At 47.2% G+C, this 19,975-nt stretch overlaps 1 protein-coding gene across 1 annotated transcript; it reads right to left on the reverse strand.

The window, feature by feature from the left end:
* Positions 1-9,440: 9,440 nt before the first annotated feature.
* On the reverse strand, positions 9,441-11,898 carry LOC143803729 (uncharacterized). The gene is made up of 5 exons (XM_077281504.1): positions 11,891-11,898; positions 11,377-11,572; positions 11,060-11,222; positions 9,792-10,265; positions 9,441-9,444 (listed from the first exon to the last, which is right to left on the reverse strand). Exons 2-5 carry the CDS (start codon positions 11,471-11,473, stop codon positions 9,441-9,443), a joined length of 738 nt encoding a protein of 245 aa, XP_077137619.1. The 5' UTR covers positions 11,474-11,572; positions 11,891-11,898.
* Between the last annotated feature and the right edge of the window lie 8,077 nt (positions 11,899-19,975).

Consider the following 19,975-nt stretch of genomic DNA (forward strand, 5'->3'; position numbering starts at 1 on the left):
TGGTTAATAAAACACACACACATTATTAAAAAGTATTTTAATGAAATAAAGACACATGGTGTTTTAATATTTTATTATACTCTTAATCCACCTGAAGACCCTTGTCACCTGAAATAAAGTTAAAAAAAACAAACAACAATATCCCATACCTTCCATCGATACAGTCTTGTCCCACGCTGTAAATCCATCTGAAGGGGTTAAATCATTTTACACTCAGGAGCTCTGCTAATGCAGCTGTGCTCCTGACTGTAAAACTTGGTGAATTAATGGAATTCAGGGGAATGTCCTGTAGTTACATCGAGTCGTGGTGATGCACCCTCTGCTGGATGAACTCATATGAACTCGAGCGTGGGGACTTTTCAGAATATAGCATCGCTCCTATGTAGCAGAGGCAATCGAGTTGTGGCAGCTTCTAGTCTCCCATGGAGAGTATTAAAGCATGCCAAAAGTAAAAAAAAATGTGTTTAAAAAATGAAAAAAACATAAAAGTTCGAAACACTCCCCTTTCACCCCATTAAAAATAAAACAATAAAAAAAATCAAACCTACACATATTTGCTATTGCTGGGTTCAGAATCGCCCGATCTATCAATAAAAAAAGGATTAACCTGATCGCTAAACGGCGTAGTGATTAAAAAAAAAGTAAAAACACCAGAATTACATTAAAATGCAATAACGGGCGATCAAAAGAACGTATCTGCACCAAAATGGTAAAATTGAAAATGTCAGCTCAGCGCGCCAAAAATAAGCCCTCACTTGACCTGAGATCACGAAAAATGGAAACGCTACGGGTATCGGAAAATGGCGCAATTTTTTTAAGCAAAGTTTGGAATTTTTTTTCACCACTTAGGTAAAAGAGAACCTAGTCATGTTAGGTGTCCATGAACTCATAATAACCTGAAGAATCATAATGGCAGGTCAGTTTTAGCATTTAGTGAACCTAGCAAAAAAGCCAAACAAAAAACAAGTGGGATTTCACTTTTTTCGCAATTTCACCACACTTGGAATTTTTTTCCTGTTTTCTAGTACACGACATGCTAAAACCAATGATATCGTTCAAAAGTACAACTCTTCCCGCAAAAAATAAGGCCTCACATGGCCATATTGATGGAACAATAAAAAAGTTATGGCTCTGGGAAGGAGGGGAGCGAAAAACAAAAACGCAAAACCGGAAAAAGCTCCGGTCATGAAGGGGTTAAGGTGTGTTCTTCTCTGAAACACCTTGGCGTTTCAGAGTCACACATGCATGACTGAGATCGCACAGCCAGTGCCAGGTACATGCTGCCCGTAGATTATGCAGGTTCCCTGGTCTGGGATAACAGATGTGCACTTAGGCTACGTTCACATTTGCGTTGTGCGCCGCAGCGTCGTCGCTGCAACACACAACGCAAACAAAAACGCAGCAAAACGCATGCAAAACGCTGCGTTTTTTGGAAACGCAGTTGCGTTTTGAACAAAAAACGCAGCGTTTTGCGCCGCATGCGTTTTTTGTGCAGTGAGTCATTCTTTATTCCCACCCACCAAAAAAAAGTGTCTACACAATAGATAAGGACCACCAATGGCTAGAAGAGGGTTGGTGTTATGTAATTGTGTATATATACCCTGGCAGAAATGAATTCCTCCCATTTTGCTGGTATTCATGATGGAGCGTCCCATGGACAGTATCTACATGGATATGGAGATGGAATTTGCCTTGGCTCATGCCTATGCTGTCGCCTGTTTTCATCAAAGGGAAAGGGAAAAACGGAGATGGAGTCGTCGCCGCTTTTGGATACACCCTATCGTGGAAGTCCGGGAGAGCCGTGGAGCATACCATAGCTTGTTTGGCGAACTGAATGACAACCTGGAGAAATATGTCGAATATACCAGGATGTCTCAGGACAGCTTCCGCTATCTTCTGCGTCGGGTGGAAGGATCCATTAGCAGGCAGGACACGCAGCTCCGGAGAGCTATTTCCGCAGAGGAACGGCTGCTGGTGACTCTACGGTACATAGCTGTTTGAATGACTGTGATATGTTCTTCACTTTTTTTTTTTTTTTTTTAATTTTTTTGGGGGGTTGGTATGGTCAATGTACTTTTATAAATTACAATGTACTTTAATGTAATTTCTTTATCTTCTTGGCAGTTTCCTGGCTACCGGAGAGACCTTTGCAGCGCCCCAGAGTCCTGGTCGTTGCAGTGCTGTGGCTTCGCCGCTAAGGGGAGCCATGGTACGTTCGATGGCACCGAAGGAGTTCCTCCAATCAGGTATCACAGACACCAATATGTTTCACAGCTGGGCCTCTGGGGGGAGCTAAGGGTGCTATTCATTAGGCCACTCCCCACCATAGTGGGTAAACTGGGGGTCAGGCAGGAAGTTAGAGAGAGAACGCTGACGGGATTGAACGGAGCAACACCTTGTGGCAGGGGGTGTTGTGAAGGGAGAGACTGTAGGGTCTCTGCCAGGGGTGGGATCCTGGCAGAGGCTTGGCATTGAAAGAACGTAACGGGTCCGCGCAGGCTCCTGGAAGCGGCGGGACTCAAGGAAAGGACTAGAAGCGAGACAGATTGTGCTGAGTGAGAAACGAGATCAAGCAGAAGGAGAATACCAGCAGGGGTTGTGCTGAAAGAGGCAGCACCTTGCTGAGGCGCAATACCGGTGGCCGGAACGCCGAGGGAGTGGATTAGAATACAGCTTCAAGCCATACTCCAAACAGCGGCAGGACAGTCGGTCTCAGGCGGGCTGTCTACCACATATCACCTATGAAGTCTTGGGGGGCAATTGCGGGAGAGGGGCGTCTCTAGGGTCCCGGAAGAACTCCAGGCCTACCTGACAAACGGGTGCCATTCCAACCTGAATACAGGGAAGGGGTGGATTACAGAGGAACATCAAATCGAGTTGTGAGGGAACTTAAGAAACAGACACAACCGTTGTGGGGTCACTTTCCGTGAGCACAGCAGGGAAGGACTACAACACATAGCGCTAAGAAGGAAGGCACAGATTTCCACCTGAGAGGAGAACTCTGGAGGTGCCATTGGACCGGCCGGACTTGCGTAGCCTGGTGAACCGTATTCTGGACTGAGGACTCAGAGATCTCCAGTAAAGAGGTAAAGAGACTGCAACCTGGTGTCCTCGTTATTTACCGCGACTTACACCCCACAACCGCACCGCTACATCGCTACCATTACTACCACCTATTACACCGGACGTCCCCCACTGACGGACAGGGCCACGGATCGGGTCTAGCCACCGTGACAACCCCGAGACTGAGACCCAGAGGCCCGGCTCCGGGTACCCCTCGGCCCTGCGGCGGTGTGGGGGCGCTCCAACTTGGCGTCACGAACAGGATCTACTTAAGCCTGAAGAATCAGGTCATGTGTGCCTAGAGACTGTGATTTGTTGTGCTTGGACTGTACTTTATTGTAAGACTGTGCTGCGCCATTAGCCGCCAAAAGTTCCCGCCAAAAGGCGCCGCCATTGCTACACCCAAGGGGAAGGAGGGCGTGTTATGGGCGGAGACTCCCAGTGTGGCGCGAGAAATGGCTACCGCCCCCTGCACTTCTGGCTGCAGAGGAATGACCTGCCCCAAAGCAGAAGAGAAACACCCCTTGATATGCAACGGCGAGAGGCTGGTGACGGAGAAGCCCGACCTCAGAGAAATGGCGGAGTTAGGTGCATGCACTGCCAGCGACTATCAGGCAGCGATGATGAACGGCGAGTGCCTGAGCGAGGAAGAAGTGGTTCCGGCCTGCCCTTCTTCACCGGAGACGGACCGGAAGCCTGCGGATCCGACAGCGGAGCTATGTCCACCAATCCCGACCTTGGAGTTAGAGGAGGAGGAACCACTGCAAGCGGAGCGGAATCCGAGCATCCCATTGGCGGGGCCCCGGTCCGGGCTGCAGCCGATTCCAGCATCCTTGTTAACGGACCGGAGCGACACCGATGGAACCACATTAGGCGCAGGTATGGCCGACGCCCCTGCTCCCCTTCACGAGCCCGCTTCCATGGCCCACCTCCATCGCAGTAGGGAGCGACTTATCTCGGCAGGGCTAATGGTGCTATCCCCCGACGACCTGGGGAGGATGGTGCCACCGCTGTCGACTGGAGTGGGGGAGCCTGTAGATGTGAGCTTAGATGGAGTGGTTCTTCGGTGGGACACCCCTTGGTTTAGAGCAGATGGATCCCGGGAGAACGGGTCCACTCTTGCGGTGCTTACATGGGAACAATATAGACAGTGCTTGATTCTGCAGTGGAAAGGACGGAGAGGAGCTGAGTCGATGGGCCCACCGAAAGTACAACAACCCCCCCTGGCATGGGATGACAGAGACGCGGTAAGGCGAGGCACTGTGTTGGCCTACCATGTAAAAAGGGGGTGGGGCCTCATACACGAGCCGGGACTGGATACTGATGTTTTCGTTGCGCATTGTAACGTGAGGGCTCCTTGTTGTGGCCGAAGCAGAGAACCGTTACAAAAGGGGGATCCAGTGACCTACAGCCGCCACTTGAACCCGCTGGGGTGGTATGCACGGAATGTTCGGCGGTGTATGTCTGGGCCTGCGGCACCTGCAGCCCCAGACCTGGTCCCGGGAGCGCCTGAACTTGTCACCATCGCAACGGTACGCCTAGTGGCAGCCCCGGAGTTGGCCAGTCGAGTCCATCTGCAAGTTCGAACCGAGGACACTGGTGCTGCAGTGGCCGGGGGCCGGGAGCCCCAGCCACCGGAAGAAGAATAAACCTCGATACCATGAAAAATGTAAATAGTTGCTACTTTATTGTTTTAACTGTTCCTGTTGCTGCTAAACCCGCCCAGGGTTAATGGATCCCTTTGTTGACCCGGGATCCCCTTTGTTTGTTTTCCTTTTTCTGGAGTTTTGCACAAAGTTATACAAACTGCAGTAATCATGGACTGTGCATGATTCGAACTTCCTTTGTAAATAGTTTGCACCTTCTTAAAGGTGCTCCCTACTGGTTTTAGCCAAAGACACTTTGCGAAGATATTTGCCCTATTGGTTTGAGCCAAAGACACTTTGTGAAGATACCTTTCCTACCGGTTCTAGTTAAAGACACTTTGCGAAGATACCATACCGGAACCTTTGCGTGGGCTGGTAGGCTGAGGAGACGAGCTACCTCAGAAAGACTTGGTCCCCTCTTAAAGGGGATGTGAAGAATTGAACTTGAGAACGATACTGTTGCAGAACAGTAATGCCATGATGATGCTTTGAAAAGAAATGTAACTGTTTTACATGAAAAGTTATATGTGTTGAATTTGTTTGAATTGTGAAATCTAAAAATAATGTTTTGCAGAAAGAAAAGATGCAGAGAGCCCGTAGGGGTAGAGATAGAGATCTGCATAGCTGAAAGTAAGGAAGTAATGATGAAGGGGAGGATAGAAGGTCAACCCTGCGTCCCCATAGAAAGTTACTTTGTTACTAAGGACAGAAGGCGAACCCGTAGGGGTTAGAGAGTGAGTCCTTAAAGGAGCCGAGTAGAGCTGGCTCAGAGTTCTCTAAAAAGAAAGGAATGTTATGTCTATACTATGTATAGTAGCGAAAGGCAGTAGGCCCTGGCTGAACGGGGCGGTCCTGTAAAAGAAAGGAGAGGCAGTAGGTCTGGTGCCATAGGGACAGGCGGTCCTGCAGGTTCAAAGTAGGAGAATGTGAAGTTACCTTACCCTGTAATGTGATTATAGGAAGGCCTTTGGTAAACTAAGAGTGTATGTTTCTTAAAGGCAATGTTAATTTATTGTTCCAGAATTTGCACTAAGTAGAATACCCGGTTGGGTAACAGGAGTTATGTATAGCCTGTAATTTATAATGTTGACCATGTTTGTAACGTTAAAAGTGTCCTCACCTCCCATAAAGGGAAGCCTGTTCAAGTATACTTATCGTTTGCACTCAACAAAATTGTATGTCTTTTTGCTAATCTGTATTGTTGTTTTTCTTCCCAGTCCCGGAGTACTGGGTTTAACCAGGGGGGAGTGCAGCGCCCCAGAGTCCTGGTCGTTGCAGTGCTGTGGCTTCGCCGCTAAGGGGAGCCATGGTACGTTCGATGGCACTGAAGGAGTTCCTCCAATCAGGTATCACAGACACCAATATGTTTCACAGCTGGGCCTCCGGGGGGAGCTAAGGGTGCTATTCATTAGGCCACTCCCCACCATAGTGGGTAAACTGGGGGTCAGGCAGGAAGTTAGAGAGAGAACGCTGACGGGATTGAACGGAGCAACACCTTGTGGCAGGGGGTGTTGTGAAGGGAGAGACTGTAGGGTCTCTGCCAGGGGTGGGATCCTGGCAGAGGCTTGGCATTGAAAGAACGTAACGGGTCCGCGCAGGCTCCTGGAAGCGGCGGGACTCAAGGAAAGGACTAGAAGCGAGACAGATTGTGCTGAGTGAGAAACGAGATCAAGCAGAAGGAGAATACCAGCAGGGGTTGTGCTGAAAGAGGCAGCACCTTGCTGAGGCGCAATACCGGTGGCCGGAACGCCGAGGGAGTGGATTAGAATACAGCTTCAAGCCATACTCCAAACAGCGGCAGGACAGTCGGTCTCAGGCGGGCTGTCTACCACATATCACCTATGAAGTCTTGGGGGGCAATTGCGGGAGAGGGGCGTCTCTAGGGTCCCGGAAGAACTCCAGGCCTACCTGACAAACGGGTGCCATTCCAACCTGAATACAGGGAAGGGGTGGATTACAGAGGAACATCAAATCGAGTTGTGAGGGAACTTAAGAAACAGACACAACCGTTGTGGGGTCACTTTCCGTGAGCACAGCAGGGAAGGACTACAACACATAGCGCTAAGAAGGAAGGCACAGATTTCCACCTGAGAGGAGAACTCTGGAGGTGCCATTGGACCGGCCGGACTTGCGTAGCCTGGTGAACCGTATTCTGGACTGAGGACTCAGAGATCTCCAGTAAAGAGGTAAAGAGACTGCAACCTGGTGTCCTCGTTATTTACCGCGACTTACACCCCACAACCGCACCGCTACATCGCTACCATTACTACCACCTATTACACCGGACGTCCCCCACTGACGGACAGGGCCATGGATCGGGTCTAGCCACCGTGACAACCCCGAGACTGAGACCCAGAGGCCCGGCTCCGGGTACCCCTCGGCCCTGCGGCGGTGTGGGGGCGCTCCAACTTGAGATCCCTTCATTTTCAGTTCCGGATTGGAGTCTCCACTCTTTCCGGAATTATTGCCGACACATGCCGCGCTTTATGGGATAATCTCCGGGAGGAATTTTTACCCGTCCCTACAAGCGAAATCTGGGAGTACAACGCACAGAAATTTGAGCAAGTGTGTTATTTTCCAAACTGTATTGGCGCGGTGGATGGAAAGCACATTCGGATTACCAAGCCTGCGAAAAGTGGATCCCTTTTCTACAACTATAAAAAATACTTTTCCACTGTTCTCATGGCAATTGCCGGTGCGGACTGCCGTTTTCTCGCAGTGGACATTGGTGCGTTTGGCCATGCAAATGACTCGCGCACATTTAAAGACTCGGATATGGGCCAAAAATTATATGGGAACAATTTTAATTTCCCACAGCCACGACCTCTTCCCCACACTGAAGGCCCTGCGATGCCCTTGGTTGTGGTTGGGGATGAGGCATTCCAAATGTCTGACAACCTATTGAAACCCTACTCCAGTCGGGGCTTGGACCATACAAAAAGGGTTTTCAATTACAGACTGTCCAGGGCCAGAAGGACTATGGAGTGCGCCTTTGGCATCCTTGTCTCCAAATGGCGGATATTAGGATCCGCCATTAATCTGAAAACTGAGACAGTGGATGAGGTGGTGAAGGCGTGTGTGGTGTTCCACAATTACATTATGGCCAAAGAGAGACTGAATGTGGAACTCGATGAACCCATAGCCAACCCATTGCCCGATTACCATGATCATCCTCTGAGGACAAGTGTGGAAATTGCGCAGATGAGGGATCGTTTTGCGGCCTATTTTGTGTCAGATGTTGGCCGTGTGTCATGGCAAGATCAAATGGTGTAGATGTTACTGTTGGACTGTGTTCTGGTTTTAACTACACCAATAAATACCTCTACTGTGACTGTGCTAAAAATGTAATATAATAATAAACTAATTCTCCAGTAAATGTGCAATAAATGTAATCCGTTTAGGTTGGTTTGGTTATGTCAGATTTGGCATCTACCTATAGTTCACTAATGTAATGTGCCTTATCTAAAAAACTTGGAACCCTTTGTTTTAAAAATGTTGTTGTTCAATAAAAGTTTTTTCTAATTTTTCTACCCTGCTTCAAAGAATAAATTTATACCATACCATATAACATATTTATTTGTCAGATCGCCGTGTGTCGTTGTGTTTGACAGCAAAAGCAACGATACCAGCGATGTTTTACAATGGTAAGCAGGGTAAATATCGGGTTACTAAGCGTAGGGCGGCGCTTAGTAGCCTGATATTTACCCTGGTTAGCAGTGTTAAATGTAAAAAAAAAAAAACAGTACATATACTCATCTTCGCGTCCCCCGGCGTCCGCTTCCTGCACTGACTGAGCGCCGGCTGTAAAGTGAATGCACAGCACAGCGGTGATGTGACGGCTCTGCTGTTAGGGCCGTTACTCAGTCAGTGCAGGGTAGCGGACGCCGGGGGATGCAATTGTGAGTATATGTACTGTTGTTTTATTTACATTTAACACTGTTAACCATGGTAAACATTGGAAGCGTGGCCCTGCGCTTAGCAACCTGATGTTTACCCTGGTTACCCGGGGACCTCGGCATAGTTGGTCGCTGGAGAGCTGTCACACAGCCAGCTCTCCAGCGACCAAATAGCGATGCTGCAGTGATCTGCATCATTGTCTGTTTCGCTGCAGCATTGTTAAGTGTGAAGGTACCTTTACGGTATGTGTCCACGTTCAGGATTGCATCCGGATTTGGTCAGGATTTTTCATCAGTATTTGTATGCCAAAACCAGGAGTGGAACAATTAGAGGAAAAGTAGAATAGAAACATATGCTCCACTTCTATATTTGTCACCCACTCCTGGTTTTGGCTACAAATATTGATGTAAAATCCTGACCAAATCCGGATGCAATCCTGAGCGTGGACACATACCCTTAGTGTTTGGAAACACCTCATACAGCAATGAGAGACACCAAAAAAAAGGTAAAATTAAAAAACCCAAAAATACTGTCTGACATTGCATATATGAGGTGTTTGAAGCACAAAATTTGTGTAGACGGCGCACGGCGTGATTTGCCGAGAAGTATACTGTAAAATAAGAACAAATATTGTTTTCAAAAGAATAATTTTTATTGGGGGGAAACAGAAAAAAAAAGGGGAAAGAAACTTATGGGGTATCAACATCCGCTACCAGCGGTGAATGGTACGTCTGTGATGTTTGGGGACGGGGAGAGGAAGAGGAGGATGAGCCATAATCCAGGAGGCTGGAAGGCAGGTCCAAACCCTCCGCAGGGTATACTGGGGAAAACGGCTCATCTGTAGGGGAGGGAGGAGGCAACACAAGCCTTTGCCAGCTTCTTGGTTGGCCCTGGCTGCTCCTGCTGCGACTAGAGCCCCGACGCGACCTCGGTGTCGGTATTGGAGCAGCCAGAGCCTCCGTGTGTGTCCTCTTCCTTTTTTTCCCCCCTCCCGCGGCAGCTCCCCCCGAATGACTGCTACGGGAGGATGAGGGCCTGGCAGGAGCAGGAGTCGGCGGCACACTGCTATGGTGCATGTGGTGGCGTCGCTCGGCACGTGGACCTCAGTGGGGTGGCTGGAGTGGCTCTGCAGCAGGAGTCGGAGTCATGCTAGCCAGCGACGGTACTATGGGCAGTGTCGCTGACTGCATGACTCGAGCCTGCTGCAGAGCCCTCACGTAGGCATTGTTGCAGGACTGCATCACCGAAATCTGGAGTTCCGGCGTAAGGTGTTCCACCATGCCCTTACCAATAGTACTTAAAAAATGTTTGGCCGGATTCGAGAGCTCGGCTTCCAGATTTTCAAGGCGCCGTTCGATACTGGACAGACGAGTGTCCATTTTATCGCTCAACGCCTTGAAACAGTTCTGGAAAACCGTGCTCAAATGCAAAAATTCGGGCATGGCTGGCCTGTCCGAGGCCCGCTGGCGCTGTCGGGAATTCCCGAACGAAGGTGCGCCAGAGGCCTCGGGCAGGGGAACACCTGATGGACCGGCTGTCGGTTCTCCAGATGGTGGTGCAAGCCTGCTGTCGCTGTGGGAGGGCTGTGACGGGTCAGATGGCGATTCATGAAGGTCCGCTCCTGCGGGGCGAGCTCGCTCGAGGGTGCTGCTGTGTGTCCTGTGAAAAGATAAGGAAAGAATTAGTCTTCAATTAATTACCTATCACATACGCCAACTCCTGTAATAAAATTAACATTACATGACACATCAATACATTACAATCCTCTGTCTCTCAGTCTGTGTGGCCTATAATAAATTGCTGATTGTTATCGCCAGCTGACCATTAGGGCTGACGATAACAATCATGGACATACCTACGGCCGAAAATGACTGTTCATTCCCGCTGCCAAAGCCAATGCATACCTCTGTCATCGTTTTAAAAAAAATTTTGTCAAAAAATCTTTCTTGATGCTGCCTATGCCGCCAAAATAGTATAAAATTTAAAGTCAAGAAAAACATTTAAAAAAACAAAAAAAAAAAAAAACAGTCACTTTGCTGATCTGATCGCAGGAACGGCCATGACGTTAGGATCATGTGATCGAGACGTCATCATTATTCCTGTGATCAGAACTACCCTGACTCAGAACGTAACCTGTCATGGACTACAATGACTCACGCCTAACCAAAAAAATTACTAATGGGCTATATACCATTCCACTAGGGTAAAAGGATGGCCAATATGCTACGCTGACTACATGGATGGCCAATACACTATGTTCCTTTGGAAATATACTATGTGGATACGTGGCTATAACGTGTACTATGTGGCTGCGATATAGTGGCCTGGCAATATACTATGTGGATGCACAATGTACGTGGCTGGGCAATGTACTATGTGGCTGTGCAATATGCTATGTGTCTGGGCAATGTACAATGTGGATGTGCAATATGGTATGTGGACAAAATACTTACTGTCGGCGGCCAAGGATCGGTCTTAGGAACTGTAGTGCCCTGTTATATTTATAGGGCACCGACTTGGACGCAGCAGCACCACTCCGAGCTTGCTCCTCCGCAGCACGGATCCCCTTATTGAAACGGTCCTTCATGGATCGCCATCTGGTCCTCAACTTTTTAACTGTGAATGTAAAGAAAAAAAAATGGTTACATATTTAGCATTTTAAAAGGATAAAACAACCGTGTGCGATGCAAAGTTTAGGCGTTGATCGCATCACACACGGTTGTGTTTATCCTGGCAAGATGGGTCATAGCAGCGTCTCTGCAATACTCACGAAAGTTGCCTTTGTCCTTCGCTGAGGCACTGTCAAAGCCATCCCACAGCGACTTTGCCACCTCTGCCCACAAACGCCTCAACACCACCTGGTCCATGTGCCGAGGGTCACGGCTGTCCCACAACGGGCCACGCTCCTGGATGCTGGAGATCAGGAGGTCCACATCTATACTGTCTCCTTGGTCCCGTTGTGAAACCTAGAAAAATTAGAAAACAAATAGGTTACAAATATGCAAATATTAACAACCACCAGCACCTGGCATGATATGTACCTTTGCCCTATCCTTTGCCATTTGATGTATGTATATTGATGTTTTCTACACCTGTATTTTGGAATGTTTGTGTGCAGGGAGTTCAACTTTATTTTACCTTCCCCCAATACTTGCTGCCCTGAAAATCTATAATGTAATTAAGCTTAGTAAACCTCCCTAGTGAAACCAGGATGCTCCTCAAATGTAATGTTCCTCACAGCAGGATGCTACTCAAAAAAAAGATAAAAAAAAAAAAATACTCACTCGCCGGCCTGACGCCACTCTTGGCCCCGATCTCTCTGCTCCCGCTGTGTGCCTTCTCCCTCACTTGAAGAAGCCTGGAAAAATTGTATACAAAAATTATTGTCAATGCTACAAATGGCAGCGAATAGTAAGCAACTGGACATAATTACTCACCGCACTCCCCCGCGCCGATTGGCTGTGTTCTGATTCACTCGCCATTTTTGTTTGCAAGTTTCTTCTGCAATGAAAAAATTTGAAAAAAATCACATCAAAAGCTAACAATGCCACATACAATAAAATAGGCCCAAAACATTAAAACAACCACAATTGACTGTTGACTGATAGGACAATGCAAACTCAAAAAGCGACACCACAACGCCATACATTGCAAGAGAAAACAATAGAAGAAACAATACAAGAATAGACCCAAACAAAATTAAGCAAAAATAGACACCTATGTCCAAATTTTTAAAGATAAAAACTTACAAAAAAAACCTTACAGGAAAAAAAAAGGCACAATGAAATAGCAAACTAATGAACGCCATAATTTACAATTACAACAAGACATGATCCAAAACAACACCATCTGGTGACATCCACCGAAATACATCAGAAAAATAAATACAATTCTAGATAATAAGCAATAAACATTACGGGACAACCGCTGTTACAATATACAGCAACCCAAAAGATAAACCATAGTCAAATAGAAAAGAAAACACAAGAAATTTAAAAAAAAGGGCCCCAACTTACTGATTTTTCAGGTCCTTTTTCGGGAAAATCCGCAGTGAAAAACGGCGGTGCTTCTCTCTGCGGTTTTGTGTCCTTTTTCTACTGCGGATTCCACTGTGGGTTTCCAACTGCAGTTTCCTATTGGTGCTGTTGGAAACCCGCAGCGGAATCCGCAGAAAGAATTGACATGGTACTTCTTTTTTCTGCAGGCAAATCCGCGCTGATTTCCCTGCGAAAAAAAGGATCGTCGGCACAGCGGTTTTTGTTTTCCATAGGGTAACATTGTACTGTACCCTGCATGGAAAACTGCTGCGGATCCGCAGCTGCAATTCCGCTGCGGATCCGCAGCAAAAACCACATCGTGTGAACATAGCCTAAAAAAAAAAAAAAAAAAGGCCATACTACACACTTGGCAATGGAAACATTCAAGAAAGGAGATACATACGGAAGCCATACGGAAAACGACGTAAAACCATCATAGATAAAACAAAACAAAAAAAAATGAAAATACAATTGAAAATAGAATGGCATAGCAGCACAGAACAATACAATACAAATGAAACATCATAAATGTAGCCCCCCCACCAGCAAGAAAAGACACTCAAGGAAAGAAAAAAAAAATGCCAACAGCATAATAAAACACAGCAAGACATGAGCCAAGAAAATGCCATACGGTTACCCCCAACAATAGAAACCAGAAAAAGACATGCAACAGAAATTTAACATAAAAATCTGCCAAATTAAAGACATTGAACAACCGCATGACACCAGAACAACCCCAAATCCATAAAACCAATCCAAAACCAAGCAAGGCCGGTGACAAGAAACGCCATCATATAACGCCAGAAGTACATCAAAACCAGATTAAAAAACACAATTTTTCAATAACAACCCACAGTGCCATAACCGTACAATAGTACACACCAAACATTGCACAAATTAAATCAAAATCAAGAAATAAAACACAGAATAAAAAATATGCAAAGAGAAATATATACTTACAGGTTTTGAAAGCAGGCTCAGTGACTTGTCTGATGAGTAGCCTTGTGAAAGACAATGCCAAACCCCTTTTTTTTTCTATATATATAGTGTTTTTTTTGTGTCTAGACAAAGTCTAGACAATGTTTTGCATTTTTTATTGGAAAACGCATGCGTCGTACAACGCACCACGACGCAAGTACTTGCGTCGTCTGCGTTGTCAATACAAGTCAATGGGAAAAAAGGCACATCGACGACGCAAACACGACGCAAAGACGATGCATGCGTTTTTTACAAAGTCTGCGCCGCCCAAAAAATGCAACATGTTGCGTTTGCTGCGCCCTGACAGGTGCGCCCTAACGCCGCATGCGGCGTACAACGCACCAAAACGCATGACAACGCATGTACATGCGGCGCCATGCGGCGCCAATGTTAAAGATAGGGCCGCACGACGCATGCGTTTTGTTGCGGCGACGACGCTGCGGCGCACACCGCAAATGTGAACGTAGCCTAATAAAGTGGGCTGTAATTAGTAGGGCAGTATTGATCTAGATGTGGCAGTAGAAAATGGAAGGCTGGTTTCACACTTGCGTTTTTATCTGCAGCGTTTTAGCGCTAAAAAACGCATGCGTTTTTTTTTCTATACTTAACATTGAAAAACGCATGCGTTTTTTAGTGTGCGTTTTGATGCGTTTTCGGCAACGCATGCGTTTTTTGACGCGTGCTTTCATTTGCAAAAAAAAAATGCATTGCTGTCTATGTAAACGCATGCGTTTTAACCCCTTCACCCCCGGAGCTTTTTCCGTTTTTCCATTTTTGTTTTTCGCTACCCTCCTTCCCAGAGCCATAACTTTTTTATTTTTCCGTCAATTTGGCCATGTGAGGGCTTATTTTTTGCGGGACGAGTTGTACTTTTGAACGACATCATTGGTTTTAGCATGTCGTGTACTAGAAAACGGGAAAAAAATTCCAAGTGCAGTGAAATTGCAAAAAAAGTGCAATCCCACACTTGTTTTTTGCTTGCCTATTTTGCTAGGTTCACTAAATGCTAAAACTGACCTGCCATTATGATTCTCCAGGTCACTACGAGTTTTTAGACACCTAACATGACTAGGTTATTTTTCACCTAAGTGGTGAAAAAAAATTCCAAACTTTGCAAAAAACAAAACAAAACAAAATTGCGCCATTTTCCGATACTCGTAGCGTCTCCATTTTTCGTGATCTGGGGTCAGGTGAGGGCTTATTTTTTGCGTGCCGAGCTGGCGTTTTTAATGATAGCATTTTGGTGTAGATACGTTCTTTTGATCGCCCGTTATTGCATTTTAATGCAATGTCGTGGCGACCAAAAAAACGTAAATCTGGCGTTTCGAATTTTTTTCTCATTACGCCATATAGCGATCAGGTTAATGCTTTTTTTTTATTGATAGATCGGGCGATTCTGAACGCGGCGATACCAAATATGTGTAGGTTGGTTTTTTTTTTTATTGATTTATTTTGATTGGGGCGAAAGGGGGGTGATTTAAACTTTTATATTTTTTTTATTTTTTTCACATTTTTAAAAACTTTTTTTTTTTACTTTTGCCATGCTTCTATAGCCTCCATGGGAGGCTAGAAGCAGGCACAGCCCGATCGGCTCTGCTATGCAGCACCGATCATAAGATCGCTGCTACACAGCAGATTTGCAGGTGTGCTGTGAGCGCCGACCACAGGGTGGCGCTCACAGCCACCGGCAATCAGTAACCATAGAGGTCTCAAGGACCTCTATGGTTACCTTCCTGACACATCGCCGACCCCCGATCATGTGACGGGGGTCGGCGATGCGCTCATATCCGGCCGCACGGCCGGATGCGGTAGTTAAATGCCGCTGTCTGAGTTTGACAGCGGCATTTAACTAGTTAATAGCGGCGGGTGATCGCGATTTCACCCGCCGCTATTGCGCGCACATGTCAGCTGTAAAAAACAGCTGACATGTCGCGACTTTGATGTGCGCTCACCGCCGGAGCGCACATCAAAGCGGGGGTCCCGACATGTGACGTACTATACCGTCACATGTCGGGAAGGGGTTAAAGCACATGCGTTTGCTTGCGTTAAAAACACATGCGTTTTTACCGAAAAACACAAGAAAACAAGAAAAAACAAGAAAACCCTAACCCTAACCCTAAACACAAGAAAAAACAAGAAAACCCTAACCCTAACCCTAAACACAAGAAAAAACAAGAAAACCCTAACCCTAACCCTAGGGTTACTAGGGATCCTAACCCTAAACCTAACCCTAACCCTAACCCTAAGGTTAGGATCCCTAGTAACCCTAGGGATCCTAACCCTAACCCTAACCCTAGGGATCCTAACCCTAACCCTTAGGGTTAGGGTTAGGATCCTAACCCTTAGGGTTAGGGTTAGGTTTAGGATCCCTAGGGTTAGGGTTACAGTTAGGGTTAGGGTTAGGATCCCTAGGGTTATGGTTAGGGTTAGGGGTAGGGTTAGGGGTAGGGTTAGGGTTTTGAATCCCTAGGGTTAGGGGTAGGGGTAGGGTTAGGGTTAGGGGTAGGGTTAGGGTTAGGATCCCTATGGTTAGGGGTAGGGGTAGGGTTAGGGGTAGGGTAAGGGTTTGGATCCCTAGGGTTAGGGGTAGGGGTAGGGTTAGGGTTAGGGTTTGGATCCCTTTATCACCTTGATGTTGGGGGGTGGCTTATCAGTGACCTGGTGACCAGGACATTCTAATAAAAAGCTACCCCTAACCCTAACCCTAGGGATCCTAACCCTAACCCTAACCCTACCTAATTCTATTAATAGTGTGTTTTCTAGTTGATTTTGATGATTGGCAGCTGTCACACACTTCTCAGCATGCGTTTCAAAAACGCAAACGCGGGAAAAAACGCATGTAAACGCGGGAAAACGCCGCGTTTTGCCGCGTTTTTTTTTTGGCGCAAAAACGCATGCGTCTAAAAATGCAGCGTTTGCATGCGTTTACATGCGTTTTTTCTCCACATGCGTTTTTTAAAAAAACGCTGCAGATCAAAACGCAAGTGTGAAACCAGCCTAAAATGCGATAAACCGCTAAACTAGGATAGTCATTACTTGTGGAACTAAAAGTCAAATCATGCAAATATAAAAAAGTGTACATACTGTATGCTGATAGTGTCATAACTGTAACATTAACTAGGATGTGACAGGTGATGACATGCAGCCAGCTATCAGGGCTGGGATCTGTTGTGCTCCACCTCTGCTGGATCAGCCGTTGTTGGGCACAGGGGGTCTCAGGGTGACAGCGCAGCTGAGGACCCTTATCTGAGAAGCTTTCACATCCGTGTATTCATCTGTTCTGTGGGGGTCTGTTGTATGCTCGATATTTATACGGCATGATCATAGGCTGTCTGAACAGCGTTTCATCCTAAAATAGAAAAAAAAATCCTTTTCAGCTATTTCTTAATTCTGTTTCTGAGCACACTACTGTATGTTACAATGGCCATCAGTAGAGCAACCACAGGGGTTTTGATTTTGCCCAAATTGGTTGCAATCCAACTTTCTCAAAAACCTACATAACTTAGAAACGTTACTAAATAGTTTTTTTTTGTTTAAGTGAATTTAGGGATTTTCACTATTTAAACAAGTAGGATTGTGGGAAAATAGTTGGTATAATCTGAAGCATGTTTACTCATCCATTCATCTGCAAATCACTGACTAGCACCGCCCCCTGGACTCCTAATCCAAGAATGAGCAGAGCTTGGCGTGGATACAAAACGAGACACAGATGGTAAATATTTACTATAACAATATTTTGTATCGATCCGCTAAACTCTTCTCTTGCTGCTAGTAGATGGACAACATATTCATGGTGACAACTTCTCGTCAAGTTTTATTTTTTTTTCCATAAAGTGAGAGGTTCTCATTAGCACTTAAAGGGGTTATCCAGGAGTATTTTATTTTTTTTCTTTCTGACAAGCAGCTACCTGCCTGTTCTGCCCAGTGCGACCACAGACCGCTCCTGCCGGTGATTCTGCTGCTTCACATCAACAGATCGGCTCTTCTGGTCTGCTTTGTCAACAGGGCATCACTGCGGATGTCATGCTGATTGACAGCCGGCTCCCTGTAGTTATGCAGTGAGGAGCTGTCAATCAGCATGACGTCAACAGAACAGAAGGGAAGAGAAGCAGCTGCTCTGTCAATGTGGTGTCACCAGAAACCACAGAATTGCTGGCAAGAGCTGTCCATCATCATTTTGAGCCTTTGGAGATTGGCAGCGGGTACACCAGGAAGGTAGTTAGCAACTACCTTATATTCAAAAAATGCATATGCAAGATATAATGAAAAGGACACAAGTCCGATTAGTTTTCAAAGCTGCTATTTATTTGTAATAAGCAATTCAATAAGATAGTATAAGTACAGGAAAAAATACTTCACAAATAATTGCAACTGGCATCGCCAGTGAGTCCGTGAGACAATCCGAAGCAAATTCTTAGCGTATGTGCACACGGTATCACCTAAACTCCGGCGCTGCCACCGAGTTGTCCCAGGCGAAACCGCTTCAGAAAAACACTGGCAGTAGTCTTCCCTGAGCTACAATAAAAAAACAACTTGCACCATTTCAATGTTACTGCTGTTCTAGGAAGGGGCTGGCTGTATAACACAGCCAGCACCTGCCCTTTGTGGAGCAGACTCCATACCCCATTAGCTGCTACATTGTGCTCTAATACACAATGTAGTGGAAAGGAGTTAATGGTACAAAGGAGCAGATCGATCCTCTGTTAATCGCCTTCGGGAATTTCCAGCCAATCTGGGAGGACTATCACCGGCATTATAAAAGATGGGTGCAAGGAAGCTATTCATGGGTTTTCAAGTGCTAGGAGATTGCGCAATGCAGCTCAATATTAGGCTTGAGTTTCATCCAAATTATCATTAGTTTTTCTTGTATGGGGGGGATGGGAGTTTCTACACTTCTATGTAACAGAATGTGAAAATTGGACTGCACTCTGATATTTTTCGAGTGCAGTCCAATTTTTTTTCACCGACCAATAGACTGATTTTAATCCAACCCTCAGATCAAAATTGGACACGTCTAACACTCACACTGTGACTGGGTGGCACGAGTGTGCGGTGTGTGGCCCCACTGTGCCACAAACCAGATTTCCCTGGAAGGGGCGTGACTAAGCAGCTACCTTGGTGTTCACTGGAGCCTCTAGTGGTGAGGTCAGGCTTGTGCGGCAGGTGGCTACCACTCCAGGGTAGTGTCTGGCTGTGGCTGCTGATCCCACTGGGGCACGGCTAAGACACTGGCAGGAAACAGGCACGGCTGACGGGTCTGGAACCGGTACAGAAACAGACACGTATGCATAGTATATGGAGACAAGAAGGAGAAGAAGGGACCAATTCAGCGAGGACAGGAACACGGACAGGTATGAGTGATATATGGGAACAGGTAGGGACCTGTTCAGACTGCAGGACAAAGACCCGCGAGGTGCAGAACCACAGGTGAGCAGGAGCAGGGCGGAACCACATGTGAGCAGGAGCAGGGCGGAACCACATGTGAGCAGGAGCAGGGCGGAACCACATGTGAGCAGGAGCAGGGCGGAACCACAGGTGAGCGGGAGCAGGGCGGAACCACAGGTGAGCGGGAGCAGGGCGGAACCACAGGTGAGCGGGAGCAGGGCGGAACCACAGGTGAGCGGGAGCAGGGCGGAACCACAGGTGAGCGGGAGCAGGGCGGAACCACAGGTGAGCGGGAGCAGGGCGGAACCACAGGTGAGCGGGAGCAGGGCGGAACCACAGGTGAGCGGGAGCAGGGCGGAACCACAGGTGAGCGGGAGCAGGGCGGAACCACAGGTGAGCGGGAGCAGGGCGGAACCACAGGTGAGCGGGAGCAGGGCGGAACCACAGGTGAGCGGGAGCAGGGCGGAACCACAGGTGAGCGGGAGCAGGGCGGAACCACAGGTGAGCAGGAGCAGGGCAGAACCACAGGTGAGCGGGAGCAGGGCAGAACCACAGGTGAGCGGGAGCAGGGCAGAACCACAGGTGAGCGGGAGCAGGGCAGAACCACAGGTGAGCGGGAGCAGGGCAGAACCACAGGTGAGCGGGAGCAGGGCAGAACCACAGGTGAGCGGGAGCAGGACGGAACCGCAAGGAGCTTAACCGAGAGCAGAGCAAAGCTGCAGGGTGCGGCGAGCAGAAGTGAACACAGAAAGCGGAGCACAAGGATACACCCAGCAGGGTAGGGAAGGCTACAGACAAGGTTACAAGTAGACACATGTATAGGACTGAGTTCAGACTAGGTCAGGAACAGGATAAGATATAAGAGTAGGACACAGTACAGACAAGAACAGACACGGAAACAAATGCTGGGCAAGGACACAGGCCTGAGTATACGGCCCTCAGGGAGGCGGAAACAAAACATACAAATGA

This window comes from Ranitomeya variabilis, chromosome 2, assembly GCF_051348905.1.
Source record: "Ranitomeya variabilis isolate aRanVar5 chromosome 2, aRanVar5.hap1, whole genome shotgun sequence".
NCBI lineage: Eukaryota > Metazoa > Chordata > Amphibia > Anura > Dendrobatidae > Ranitomeya > Ranitomeya variabilis.

Excerpts from the sequence above, each read along its gene's own strand:
- LOC143803729 (XM_077281504.1), bottom strand. The coding sequence starts at position 11,473 with ATGGACCAGGTGGTGTTGAGGCGTTTGTGGGCAGAGGTGGCAAAGTCG. Across the intron at positions 11,223-11,376 it reads GAAGGACAAAGGCAACTTTC|TTAAAAAGTTGAGGACCAGA; the intron begins GTGAGTATTGCA and ends TTACATTCACAG. Across the intron at positions 10,266-11,059 it reads CCGATCCTTGGCCGCCGACA|GACACACAGCAGCACCCTCG; the intron begins GTAAGTATTTTG and ends ATCTTTTCACAG.